Source organism: Sabethes cyaneus, chromosome 3 (genome assembly GCF_943734655.1).
Source record: "Sabethes cyaneus chromosome 3, idSabCyanKW18_F2, whole genome shotgun sequence".
Taxonomy (NCBI): domain Eukaryota; kingdom Metazoa; phylum Arthropoda; class Insecta; order Diptera; family Culicidae; genus Sabethes; species Sabethes cyaneus.
In genome coordinates, this window is record NC_071355.1 from 52797339 (window position 1) to 52812096 (window position 14758).

A 14758-nucleotide genomic window follows, 5' to 3' on the forward strand; every position below is an offset into this window, starting at 1 on the left:
TGGGCGTTGTTGTTATTTCTGTATTTTAGCTTCGAAAATCATGAATCAAACCTGAGAATGGCTACCCTTTCTATACTGATGAAAAACAGCTATTTCTCTCAATAAAATACTTATTAGGGGTAGGGCATATTCCCAGTCGAAGCAACCCTTTTGAAGCAACAAAATTACTGTTAAGAGTATAAATCATCGTATTAATATGTTTGAAGCCGATGCGAGCTGCTTAATCGACCTAAAAAGTGTTTTGCAAAGCGCAAAGCAGGCCCGATTTCTTGTTTGAATGCGCTACTGCGCTCCTTACTGTTATGGATACTCCTTAGAGTTGTTGTCCGCATTCAACAGCGATCCCAAGTACCTACATGAACTCCTCTATCATTTCTAGCTCGTCGTCGTCAATTGTTACCGTCCGTGGGAGATACGTGTTTTTTTCCTTTGAGCCTCTTCCTTTTATACATTTTGTCTTCGACGTCGCAAAGTTCTTGACTGTGATATCAAAGTAAGATAGGCCGTCACCTTGTCTCAACCCTCGCCATGTCTCGCAGGGACTCGATCCAATCAGAGTTATAACTCTGATCAGTCACGTCACTTTTTATTCGGAGAACCGTGTTCGTGCATTAGCTGCCATAGCTGGTCTCGAACGACGGTTTATCGTATGCTGCTTTGAAATCAATCATTTAACGACGTGATGCGTGAGCACGTTGTACTCGCGACATTTTTGCAAGATTGATCGGTAGGTAAAAATCTGGTCCGTAGTTGCGCAAGCCCCCATGATACCTGCCTGCTAATTCCCTCCGAAACCCTATGCTATCGGTGACAGCCGGCGCAATAGGATCTGACAGAGTACCTTGTTGGCGGCGTTTACCAGCGTTACGCCGCGATAGTTGGAGCAGTCGAGCCGATCATCCTTTTTGTAAATGAGACAAACCTCACCTTCCATTCATTCTTCCGGTAACTTCTGCTCCTCACAAATCTTGGAAATAACTCAGTGCAGAGCCGTTGCCAACGTTTATTGGCCATGTGTGTAAAGCTCTGCCGATTGGCGGTCCTGACCAGCGGTTTGTTGGTCTTTAGCAACCTGATTTGACTCATCTGGCTTCTTGGAGATTAGGTGCTGGGACATTATTATCTTCCATGGGCACTCCTAGGTTAACTTCCGTTCCGCTTCCTTTTGCAAGTTCGCTATTGAAGAATTCATCGAAGAACTGTTTCCACCTGTCGACCTCGCACTCATTTATGATTAAATTCCTTCTCGTCCCTATATATGTCATGTTTCGCTGTGTTGCTTTTACGAGTTTGGTTCATCTTCTCAGTCAGCTTAGTGGTGTAATTGGTTAAACAACACACCCGACTGAGTCTATATTTTTGGCCTAATATTAAGAATTTTTCAGTTTGCGCATTGCGTTATAAGGCAAGCGGCGATCAACGTAAGGGGCACGATTTTTATTAAATTCAATCAATCTGCTTTGCCGACAACGTACACCAGACTAAAATGCAAAGCAGAGAAGATTGGATTGAAGATAAATACGTCCAAAACGATGTGTATGCTGGCGGGCGGGACCCAGTGTGACAGGGTTCGCTTAGGTGAGTTTGAGATAGTCGACGAGCTTGTGTACCTTAGCTCACTGACAACAGAGAACAACAATACCAGCAGTGAGATTAAAAGGTGTATTTTCTGCGGGAGTTGTACATACTATGGGCTTCAGAAACATTAGCGGTCAAATAATCTGAGTGCTAATTAGACCGGTTGTCCCCTATGGAGATGAAACGTTGACACTGTTAGAAGAGGAACTGCAAGCATTAGTAGTTTTCCAACCGCGGTGAATGTATAAAACGCTCGCGCGTCTCAACGGCGAACCCAGTATTCAGAAAATCATTCTATTGTGCCTGGCAGCTAAATTTGGATTATTTTCCCTAATGCCAATGTATGTGGCAGAACGCAGCAGCAACATGGCCGTTGTTGCTCTTTCTTTTTCTTCAGTGACATCAGTATGTCGCAGTTTTGTGCAGTCGCACTTTTAAACAGCGGAGTTCCATTTAGTGGGAAGTGCGGTATAATTGAACGGATACGTTGGGTAAGACATGTTGCTAGAATGCCGGATAATTATCCAGCGAAAATGTTTTTCGCATCGAACACGGACCAAGAGAGGCGTCGCGAGCGAGGTGACAAGAGTGAGATCTGGCGAGCATCGGCTGCCCGCGGAACTAGAGACTACCGGCGATGTACAGCACAGTAACCTCACGCGCCCTATTCTTACTGTCACTTTCCTCTCAAAGTCCCCCCCCACAGTTGTACCAGTCACCCAGGCGAATCTCTGAATCGCAAATTGTGCTCCCACCTTATTTAGGTGAGGTGACTGTGAGAATAGAGCCCCAAATCCAAGACTTTTTGTCTAATGGCGTATTTAAATGTTGGTTTGTAACCTTTGTTGACAATATCAATATTGTTTGACGAGAAAAATTCTAAAAGACACTTACCTCGATTGTTGACATCGATACTTCCTCACAATTGCATTGTAGGACGAGAGATAACATCACAGCCAGTGAAAAAGTTTTCGTTGGTTCGCCTGCAGTCTTTTACGAAAGCCGCCACCTCTTTAGTGGGAACCTTAGAACAACAAGCTGATGCAACGATCCTCGCTCGGATTTGCTCTGTAATAGAGAAGCATTTAGAATGTGTATTAATAAAAAAAATCGGTTTGTGCTTGTCATTATAGCAAAATTTACATTTTTCTGTTGCATAATTTACTTTGTGTTGTTTATATTTCTAGTTTCAATTCTTTTTCCACTGCGTGTTTGATAAACTTACTGGAGAACATCTTCACCCATATTCTGTATTGCGAACGAGTTGAAATATTTCGATCGACTTGGCAAATATTTCGTTCGAGTTGTTTTTTTTATATGAAGATCTTTCGTTCGAACCGTTGTTTTTTCGAACGAAATGTCAGTTTCGAACTAAACATAAGCCCGTTCGAAATACAGAATAGGGGTGCTTATTATCTGCATTTTTCTGTACTTTACACCCATGCTGGGACGTTTCGGGAGCTTGGTGAGAAAAACCGTATTCCTACTGGCTTCGTGAAAGCTAAAATTTTCTACTGCAACTAGTGATAGATCTTGCGCTGCATCCACGGTGCTGCCGGTCTAAGGCAATGCTGCAAATCGCACGAGAAGCAAACAATGTCCATTCTCAGATTCTCATGCGAACAAGTATGAGAAGCAAAATATCCAACACTGACGCAAGCGTACGACAAACATTCGCTGGCGCTGTGTACATACAATCATACATTCTGCTACCTGTACTCTGGTGTGCACACATCATCGTAGTGTCTTTCTGCATAATTCGCTCACGAAGGCAACAACTCATGAGCTGCCCGTGGGCGCCACACTAGGATGTATGGCTACAGATTTTGCTTTACTTTTTCTTTTATTTTTCATCGTGCGTCCTCGCTCATACACGCGTAGGAACCATTGTCTCGGTACCGCTCGATTCTGGAGCTGTCAGATTGTTAAAAGCCGTCAGATTACTTACACACTTACACAAAAAAGTGCCGAAGTCAGCAAAATTTTGCCGTGATTTGGACACCCGAGCGTTCGGTAAAATTTTTTATGATGCCAAACGTTAGTAAAGATCCGTAAACGTCGATTTGCAAAACTGAAATTTTCACCGAACGCTCGGCTGTCCAAATCTCGGCAAATTTTGCTGAGATTTTTAAGTGTGTACTTACTCAGCTAGGGCGGGTCTTATCGTATTAAGAATCCCACTTCACTATACTCGGTCCTGGGCTACTTATCGCCAATTCGTTGCGCGTTTCGACACAGGCAAGTCGGCTTCAACCTGGTTGAGCCTTCTAGCACGTTGGGACTCTCCATTTCTGTTCCCGGTGATATTCTTGAAGATAACGGATTTCACTGCACAGTCGTCCGGCATCCTTGCAACTTGGCCGGCCCACCGCAGTCTTCCAACTTTCACCAGGTGTACGATGGGAATCTCTCCAAGCAGTGCCTCATACGCCTACGCCACTCTCCGCTTTCCGTTTGTACTCCGTTAAAAATAGTCTGCAACACCTTTCGTTCAAATACGGCAAGTGCACGTATGTCTTCCGTAAGCAAAGTTACTGTCTCAAGTCCGTAGAGGACTACCGGTCTGATTAGCGTTTTGCACATCGTCAGCTTTGTGGGGCGGAGTATGCTCCTTGATCGAAGCGTCTTGCGGTGGGAAAAGTAAGCTCGATTTCCAGCTTGAATGCGTGTTGGATCTCATTAATCGTATTATTGTCGGCGGTGACCAGAGATCCCAAATATACGAACTCATCAACAACTTCCAGTCCATCGCCGTCAATAGTCACTGTCCGTAGGAGGCGAACGTTGCTTTCTCTGAAGCCTCTTCCTACCATATATTTGGTTTCAGACGCATTGATTTACCCTATCCTGTTAGCCTCCGTTTTTAGTCTGGCTAACCAACTAGGAGTTGGCTACTCTTGCTGAAAATCGTTCCTCTCGTTTCGATACCCGCTCGCCGGATCACACCTTCAATAGCGATATTGAATAACATACAGAACAATCCATCTTGACGCAACCCTCTGCGCGATCAAAAGGACTCGAGTGTCCCCGAAACGCGCACGTAGCACATCATTCGCTCCAGGGTAGCATTGATCAGCCGCGTCAGTTTGTCCGGAAAACCGTACTCGTGCATTATCTAACAATGGCATTATCTGTCATAGTTGTTCACGTTCAACTGTATCGTATGCTGCTCTGAAATCCACGAAAATATGATGCGTGGGCACGTTGTACTCTCGACATTTCTAGAGGATTTGCCGGAGAGTGAAAATTTGATCCGTAGTAGCACGGGCCCCCATAAAGCCCGTCTGATACTGTCCTACGAAAAGCCGTCAGATATCAATTACGAAAAGTTTACCTTGGTTTTCGAGATTTTCAGACTCTCCTCGCTTCCCTTCAGACTACACTAGCATTGATTTTCAGAATTTTGGTTTTCCACATGCTGACAAAGCACGTGTTTATCGTAAAGTTCCTGTATCCAGATTGATGAACTGTTAGATTCGACCACTGACAAATTGGCCCCTTTTCGGTCGTGAGGTTTTTATTTTGGCCATGAGTCTTTCGAATCCCGAAATCGAATTGCTCTTTGTGGGAGAGTCGCATGAAGATTCTCTGACCACGGTATATTATTGGTATCAGCAGCATCCAGTTTTGTTCCTTCCTTTAGGGATAAGAGCTAGAAAACACCCTATAAACAGTCAAAGGAACTGGTACCAGCGCTGCTATTTAATAACTATTTGTCATCAAATACGCCACGACGTGACTATTGCAGCACCGTAACCACTCCCGGTCGCTCACCACGTGATACAAACGTTTCAGTCACTTTTGCTTCCGTAGTGAAACATGAGCCAACATCCTTTTGGGAACGTCGATGAACAGCGAGAAGATAACGGTCTACATTCGGTTCCATGTTCCTGATGGGCAGTGAAACTGCGAGTAACATGGAACAGAAGTCTAAACTGCTCTCGCAAAAATTCTCCAATGAATTTATTGATGAAAGGTTGTCAAAAGGTTAATTTTCGCAGCCATCCTGTGCCATATTGTTCAGTCTATGAATCTTTCCAGTAGTATGGGAGTCCAGTAGTATGGGCGCTAATATCGATAACTCGTGTTATCGCCTAAGCGCTCCACAACAACCAATCTTCTGATGTAACCGTTCATCTTACCTGATTAACAGCTTCAACGGGCGGTGGCAGACGGATATTTGCACGGACCTACCCGCTGCTTTCGATTAATTGAAACATCAAATAACTATCGCTAAATTGGATAAGGTCAGAATCGGTGGCACGTTGTTACGATGGTTTGATTCATACTTATCCGATCTCCATCTTGAAGTCAACTTGACGGTTTTGTTTCAATACCATTCACTGCTCACTTAGGAACTCCACAAGGCAGCCATCTCGGACCCTTGGTCTTCCTTATCTACTTCAACGACGTAGATTTCCTGCCTAAAAAATCCGCGACTCTCGTTCGCTGACAACCTCAAACTGTATGCAAATATTGAGAATACGTTCGATGTCGCATGCTGTTAAACTCCAACAAATGTGAAGTTATTACATTCATCAGATAATTAAATCCTCTCGTACAACCTATCAGACGTGCCGCGAAAACTGTGTCAAGAACTTCGGAATAATGGCGGACGCCAAGCTTGATTTAAAATAGCATAGCGCATTTGTTATCGAAAGCCCTGCATGAATAGCGCTCCAGTATGATGTCTTTACTACCAAAATGGAGTGGAACGAATCGAGTCGAGGTTTCCACGGGATGATCCTTTTCAACTGTCAAGCTATTAGTTACTTTGCAGACTCATCCATCGACATGCGTATTCATCGCTACGTAAAAAATGTCACTCTAGCTTCGTTTTGACGTTTGCCGAAAAGTGCTTTTTCCCTAGCGTATGCTTTTTAGATTAAGTCTATCATTTGGGTCACAAGGCTTGTTGATATTTAATGTACAAATAGACACATAAACCGTATCGTCCTTTGCACATGTCTGGTACTACCGGTCTTGTAGTTAGAGCGGTTGAGCTCGAAGTAGCAGGTCCGCTTTTGGAGGTGTTCTTTGACAATACTACAAACTTTAAGGGGACAAGCAAGAAGGTAGAGGACAACGTAGGTACGCAGCACTAATTAACCCTCTCTGTCCCAGAGGTGTTTTGGTGGTTTACAGTTTTTTTATCTTGTAAAAAAGCTATTAATTAGCAATTCGTCAAACGCAACTATACAGCTTGTAAAACAATGTTTTTACAACGTTATAAAATTAAAATATCCCTATCTGAATGCCTCAAAAATTTTATCGGCCAATTTTAGTATCGGAAGTCATGGAGCACCTGTGCTTACCATGGGACAGAGAGGGTTAAGGCTCGGATAAAGTGATACGTCAATGCTTCGGCTTCATCCCAGACGATGAGAAGCGACTGACAGGTAAAATCCTGGCAACCGCGATAACCACCGTGGAAGAAATCGTGAATACCCGTCCCCTAACCTATAGGTAGGACAGAAATCGGATCATTTTGAAGCCCTCACTCCCAACCAATGTATTCTCATTGTTGCTTCAAACGAATCAAGATTCAGTGCACCATTTTTCAATCTTGCAGTAATTTTACGGGATTCGTGTCATCGATCACAGGAAATAGTGGACAAAATGTGGGAAAGGTGAATCGAAGAGTAAGTCCCTTAAATCAACCAGAGTAAGTGGCTGGTGAAGCAGCTAATTTGAAAAATCGGGATCTGATGTATATGACACAAATGAGAAACGGAATGCTGTTGGATACGCAAAGTCGTCGAAAAGCCTACATTTGTAGATGGAAGGGTACTACAGTTTGGTATCGTACCGACAGTAACGTGCTAGCGTACACGGCAGCGAAGCTAGCGGTTTGGCGGTTAGTGAGGGTCACTGGAGCGGACCGGATGTTGCCATTGCCCCAAGTTCACAGACTAGGGCATAGTACGGACTATTGAAAAATAAGTAAATTGGTTTAGCGCATGGAAAGCGATTTTCTTAACAAAAGTAACAAGTTAATAGTTTATTTCCCGGTGATTAGCTAGCGCTTTACAAATACTGTGAGCTTAAAATAAAATATTCGATTTTTCTAACTAATATAAATAACTTAACCAAATATATATGCAGGTAACGACCAGTGGGGAATCATTTGCTCTTGTATGCGATGTAAAGATTGTTAATTGAACAGAAGTTACGTATAATAGCCACTAGTGAGATTCTATCTTTTGTTGATACTAATTATGGTCCTTCTATTTTTGGTATTGCTCCTTCCTTACGTTTTCAATTTCATCGCGGGTAAATTGCCGATGATATCAAACCCCGAACTGCAGAATTTTTGACATTAGCTAATAATTCTGCGCACGTGATTGATCCACATTCTTCCTCGACTAAATGCTCAATATCTGTTAAGCTCAGGTGCTCTTGCACAAAGCGCAGAATTCGTTGCACGGTTTCGAGCGCAGTTTCCTCAGCTTCTCGGCAAGCTTCGACTAACGCATGCATGATATTTTCCTCCATAAGAAAATATTTTGTCACTCGCGGATGGAAGCGACGGTCGATGCCGTCGAACACAATGTTCAACAGATTAATGCGCTCGTGCACGATTGCCATTTGAAGATACTGCCGCCAGCGTAGCGCACTGTAGTCCGAGAAACGATCGCTCTCATCCTCGTCGAAGAGATGTTGTTCGATAGTGAATAAAGCTTTGATTACACGTGGATAGTTTTGCTTGATAGCTACCGTGATGAAGTCACTCTGATCCGGCGAGAAATTTGTGATCACTCTTTCGATAAAATCATTTGGAAGCTTTTTGTTGAAAATGTCGAGCAAACGAACAATTCGGTCTTCGTCAATCGCTGATAGGTCTACCGAACAAGCAATGGAATCAAATCCAAAGCGCACGGTCTTGACGAAAGAAACTGGTAGACAGTCGTAGATTACTTCAAACGTGTTGAGCAGATCTTCTGCGATGCTGGTCCGAATGTAGTCGTGCAGTTGATCGGTAGAACAAGTCCACTTAAAGAAGGCATAAATCTGCTTGGTTTTATGCTGGCTTAGTGTGAAATTATTTCCTGGGTTTAAATCATTAAAATCGATTGCTCCGAATGATGCGGGCTCTGTCAAGAGCGTTTGATCAAGATTGACTTTTGCGACTTGATGGTCAAGGAATACGTTGAATCGTCTGTAAGTTGGCTTGCAGAAACGGTCAGCCATTAACTTATTAAAGCACTCTTGATTTATGTGTTGCTTAAGAATGTATTGAGCGAAGAACAACTCGTGAAAAAATGGATGGATAAAGGAAATGGAATTATTTTCAAACTGCAATAGACCATACTGTTCCATTTCGATGTAATCATTGTTATCAATCGTATCATTCGTTAATAGCCGGAAGGCCAGCAGCTCGTGCTTGGTTTCGAAATTCGCACGCAAAGTTTGCAAAATAACCACATGAGCATGACTGAACAAATCGAATGATTTACTTGCGAATATTTGAAATCGTTTATCGATGAATGCTTCTAGTATGGAGGCAAGGGTAGAAAAATTAATGTTTTTTAAATCGTTCAAAGCTTGTTCTTCCAAAATTGCTGCAACTATAGACGCGTGCAGTGGATTTTCTAATAAGTTATGCTCGCTACCAAAAAGTTGTATAATGTCACGAACCTGTCCTTCGCTCAATGAACTGTTTCCCCAGTAATTTTTAAAAAACTTCAATTGTTCGCTTTCGGTGAATGGGTTTAATTGAATAATTGCAAATTTAGACTGATTCTCTGTTATTAACGCTAACTGGTGGGGCCTGATTGCAATGATAACCCGCGTGAATGGAACCAAAGAAATCCATTTGATGATATTTTTGATATTTTCCTCTTTCAATTTGCTCACTTCTTCGAGACCATCTAGTAGAAAGAAAATGCGTCTTTGGTCCAGCATGTTCTTTATAACATAAACTTGAAAATAGTTCAACTTTTTGTTATCAATCAATTTCATAATAATATCCAGAGGACCTTTTTTACTAGGAAATAGATGGATTATATCTTTAAAATTTACAAGAATTGTTACATGTTCTCTATAACGATCGTGAAACGACCTAGCGATTCTAGACAGTTCAACACTCTTTCCAACACCTGCCGTCCCACATATAATGGTTAGGCGATCGAAACTGTCCGCAATTAGATCAATCGCTTCACAGAAATCATCAAAAAGATTTCGTTGGATGAAATGTTTTGGAAGCGATGGAAACTCACCTGAACCAATCGATGGGCGGTAGCAGGCAGCCCAGTCCAGTAACTCATCAGCTGAAATGTGTTCAAAACACGTTTTTGCCAGCAGGTTTTTTAAACGTACTTCTCTCTCTTGCAGCAGGATAGGTTTCATCAATAGCCGATTTTGAATTACATCCAGTAAGTCGCTAAATCTAAATCTATCACAAAAATCCTCGCCAACACCGAGTTTATTTCCGCATTCTACATAAATTTGCAGGAAATTAAGATTTTGGACTTTCAAACATTCGGATGAAGATAGCGTCAGATCTTCTCCCACTAGTATAAGGATGGGTAAATTATTCATTAATGGTGTTACACTGTTAACTATATCAATTAAATCCATTGCTTGGTGTAAAGAGTGTTTGTTTGCTATTACAACACGATCCGAATAATTATATTGCTTCAACAGATGCATTATTCGATTTAGTGTTATATTATTATCCACACAAGTACTTATGTATAAAGTGTTAAATTTAGCTTCCCGGATATATTCACTTAGTACTAGTTTTAAAGGGCGCAATGATTCACCTTTGAATTGCAGTAGATCATTCAGTTCAAAGGTGCATTGTTTTTTCAGATCTATCCATTTAAAAATTTGCTTAACATTTGCTTCAACGAGCTGGGAACCGACTTTTTGGAATTGTAAAAGTTCTCTCTGCTCTTCCACATCAAGTTTTTGCTTCAACAATTTTCTTACGTCCGATACGGTAGAAGAGCAGACATAAAATATTAGCAACGAAAAGAATTTGTCGATATCCTCGAAACTCGCAGCAGATTCGACTTTTTGAAGTTCATCAGATGCCTCAACACTTACTGACTTCAGAAAATCAAACCTCATTAACGGTAAATGATCCCCAATCTTTGCTAGCCTGAATTGATGAACATTTCTATGTTTCAAGAGCTGGGCTAGCAAACACTCCAAGTTTTCTCGAAACCGCTTAACTTCTGGTGGAAGGGGTGAGTTCCCCAGTATAAAATCCTCACGGAAAGAATTTTCTGTAAAAACATTTTTCAGAAGTATATCGTAAATTTTTTGCGGTATTGCAAAAGGTGTAATTCTTCCTTCTTTAAGCAGCAATCGTGATATCCGCTCTGCGACTTCATAAAATGGGTCAACTCGTTTCAGGAGCTCTATTTCTAATTCGGAACCTTTTCTTAATTTGTATTTCCCCATACTTGGCTCGATGCTGTCCAAAAGATCACATATGTCATCTGTTGGTTGATAACTCTTTAAATTATCATCCTTGCTAGTAAAATCGGTTATCCAAACAATCAGCTTGTGTGTCGACGTATTTATGGAATCTCTCAGCTTAAGGTATTCTTTGAAACAACCTAACAGATTGTCGACAAAAGTCACAGAGTTCCAACGTCTGTAACGATGTTGTTTTATATCGAACATCAGGACTGTTCTTTTCTGCTCGTGCTCAAATTCCAGTAGGACATCATCGAACCGTTTGGAGCAAATCAGCTTTCGTCCGACTGTAAACCGAGAATATTTTCGATGGCAATATCGAATAAGGTAACATAAAAACAATGCCAGCGAGTAATCCTTCTCTTTGGAAACTATTTGTTTCCATGATGAATCCATCGTTACTGAAATAAGAAAAAAAGTGTCAAGGCTGATTAAAGGTCACATGATTTCGAAATTCGAACGTGATGCGTCTGATTGCTTTCTAGCAAGCCTCAGCTGCAAACACGTGAATCACGGTCAAGTGACGCGATCGAAAGTTAAGGTGAAATTAGTCGTCATCAATTCTGCAAATTTCAAAAGCAGTTTTTTTTGTTTGAAGCAATAATTCTGTTCATGACGACTAATTTCACCTTAATATGAGTTCATTTTCTATACAAGCTTACTGGCCTTCGTCTACCCACCAAATTTTTGTAGAAAAGTGCAAATAAAACTTTTCAGACCATTTGCAATAGGTGACTTTGTTGGGCCCTGATTAAAAATGACCTTTTTTCTTATCTCTCGATATGTCGCTGTGTTAACGTTGTTGCGATTTTTCAAAAAGAATAGGTTTATCTGAGTGAATACATACCAGATTATCTTACCGAAATACTGTAATATATATTGAATATTCTTTTAATGGCATACAGGAACTTAGGACTTTTACATCAATTGAAGAATCGATTGCAAAACTATTAGTTTTTAGCAGATTGCGCTGATTTTTATGTAAATATTTAATATATTTATAATATTTATGTCCTATTTAAACAAGATTAAAAAATACTTCGCAATAAGCAGCAATAACGATAACAAAAAACCAGGGGCTTGCGATGGATGCCATGTTTTTGTTGCCAACATCTCAGCACATCTCGACAAAGGTTGGCAGCAAATCTACCTGTCAGACGGGCGCTATTTCTTGCATTTTTTGAAATTGGCCTTGCCAGCGTTGCTGATATTGTTCAGGGTTTTGCGTGAGAAAAAAAGAAAGGGAAGTATTTTTGCTTTTGTCAACACTCACGCGTTGACAGTTCGGCACGAGATTTCCTGTAAGTGCGAGCAGCCTACGAAATCTCTTTCAACGCTGGCAAGGCCAATAGCGCCCTTCGTTAAGTGGACTGTCAAACACCGTTCGTTAAGATACGGATAGCACCCCGCTGCAAAAAACAGATTGTAATTTGTAAACAAGTAAACACAGCTCCAGAGCAAGAGCTGCCACAAAATACCAGGGGGCTGATATGACGTCACATTTTCGTTGCTCACATGAAAAAGGCGGCAAACGCAATGCGATTTCACAAAACGAATTTATCTAACCATTTTCACAGTTTCATGTATTTCGCATTAATTGTCTGCCTGAAATTGGCTATGTGATGCTAAAACCTTGACTAAAATCGAACTAAAACTAACAAAATTTAACAATTTACACATCCGACTCGGTTGTCAGCTTGAGCCCATCTATGAAGCTGTCAGCTTGGGCCCGCTCTATGTTGGCTACGTTTTTTTTGTATAGGTTGGTATTGGAAGTGTCATTCCCGTGCAAAATACAGATATTTGCAGCGGGGTGCTATCCGTATCTTAACGAACGGTGTTTGACAGTCGACTTAACGAAGGGCGCTATTTCAAGAAATGCAAGAAATAGCGTCCGTCTGACAGATAGATTTGCTGCCAACCTTGTCGAGATGTGCTGAGATGTTGGCAACAAAAACATGGCACCCATCGCAAGCCCCTGGATATTTGTGCATGCATAAATTTGGGACCCACCAATTATTTCAGTTGCTGTGATTTCTGGCTCTACTAATGTTCCTAAATTTTAAAGTACTTCATAAACTATTTATGTTTTTTAAAAGATTAGATCGAGAAAATAAAATACTCCGGAGAAAACGGTAGGGTCCCAAATTTATGCATGCACAAATATCTGTATTTAGGGCAGCTCTGCACAGCACGTATCACGCCACTCTGTATTGGGTGCTTTGCCCAAAGTTAAACGCGGTCTAAAGGAAACACCGCGCTTGAAGCAAACACCGCGCTAGAACTGTTGCCAGAATGCTGTAAACAGGCATGTTGTTTACCTAACTGGGTCGTCAAAAATAACTAAAACTTTATGATTTCTGTGTAATTTCTTCCAATAATATCATTATCAGCCCGGCAACTATGAAAGAGCATTTCATTTTTGAGTTGCGCGGTGGATAATTTTCAATGAAACTCACAATATATAGTCACTCTAGGTTATCTTACCTTCGATGCCTGATCACAGATAACAGACATCCAAGCTAGAACAAAAAGCTTCGTAAACCGTGTGTAAAATGACTCTAGCGACATCTAACTGCTTATTGCCATTTGCATTCTCTTAAGTGATTGAAGCGCCCGCTTGCGATACCTGCAGCTGGTGTTGGGCAGAGCTGCCAGATATCCCGCTTTTTTCAGCTTACCACATATTGTACACATATATTATAAATACGGCATGGTTAAAAGATATGTTTATATTAGAAATCAATATATTGCAAATTGCATCAAAAACGCGAAATGCAAGAAACTTGCAAACATTTTGCAAGCAAAATTCCAGCAGTGAGCCGTCAATTATTCATGTCAATTTATTGGGATTGACACTTGCAATAAGTTGACATAAATATTTGACAGCTCGCTGCTAGCATTTTGCTTGTAAACTGTTTGCAAGATTTTTGCATTTCGCGTTTTTGATGCAATTTGCAATAAATCCAAATAGATGAAACAGAATGCACAAAATCATTGTTTCCGTGATTCGGCGTTAAAATTCGATAAAGAATAATTCTTTTAAAAAATATCTGGCAGCTCTGCAAAGTGTTGCTGATATTTTGAGGTTTGTTCATGACAAAAAAGGAAGGAAATATTTTTTCCTTTTGTTTATCTTCCTGTTTAAGATTTCGTGCAAGTGCGAGCAGGCTCTTCCGCGAAACTAAAAAAGGATGTTCAATTCTTTTCGCACTCACACGAAATCTCATTGTGGATTGGCAATGCGTGCGTGATGTCAAAAGTAAAATATTTCCTTCTGTTTTTTTTCTCGCTAATAAGCTAAACATCGATGATTCGCGGTTTTGCTGATATTGTTCAGGCGTGAGAAAAAAAGAGGGAAGTATATTTTTGATTTTTTCGTTACTCACACGTTGACAGTTCGTTACGAGGTTTCCTGTAAGTGCGAGCAGCCACGAAATCTCTTTTACTGCTTTCAACGCGAATTCGTGACTACAAAAGTGAATGAAATTTTCAAGCCTGTTCGCACTTACACGAAAACCCATGCCGAATTGTCAAAACTTGTGGGAAAACAATAGCAAAAATACTTCCTTCTCTTTTTTTCTTACAAAAACCAAACAAATACCAGCAACTTCGTAGTCTCGAATATGTATACAAGAGATCGTGTAGGGTGTAGCATCGTAGTCGCGAATGTGTACCTTATGGGGTTTCCTGTATGAGCGAGCGGGTGTCGATTTCTTTTAATATACACTAGGGCCCCCAGCTATATAGG

At 41.1% G+C, this 14758-nt stretch overlaps 1 protein-coding gene across 6 annotated transcripts; it reads right to left on the minus strand.

The window, feature by feature from the left end:
* Positions 1 to 7550: 7550 nt before the first annotated feature.
* On the minus strand, positions 7551 to 11927 carry LOC128741613 (uncharacterized). Of its 6 annotated transcripts, none has more exons than XM_053837557.1 (3): positions 11855 to 11927; positions 9798 to 11408; positions 8573 to 8737 (listed from the first exon to the last, which is right to left on the minus strand). In XM_053837557.1, exons 2-3 carry the CDS (start codon positions 11401 to 11403, stop codon positions 8676 to 8678), a joined length of 1668 nt encoding a protein of 555 aa, XP_053693532.1. In that variant the 5' UTR covers positions 11404 to 11408; positions 11855 to 11927; the 3' UTR covers positions 8573 to 8675. The 6 variants fall into 6 exon arrangements, with proteins under 6 accessions (XP_053693529.1, XP_053693530.1, XP_053693531.1 ...); XM_053837558.1 differs by having other exon boundaries at positions 8609 to 8748; XM_053837554.1 differs by having other exon boundaries at positions 7551 to 11408.
* Positions 11928 to 14758: the final 2831 nt, after the last annotated feature.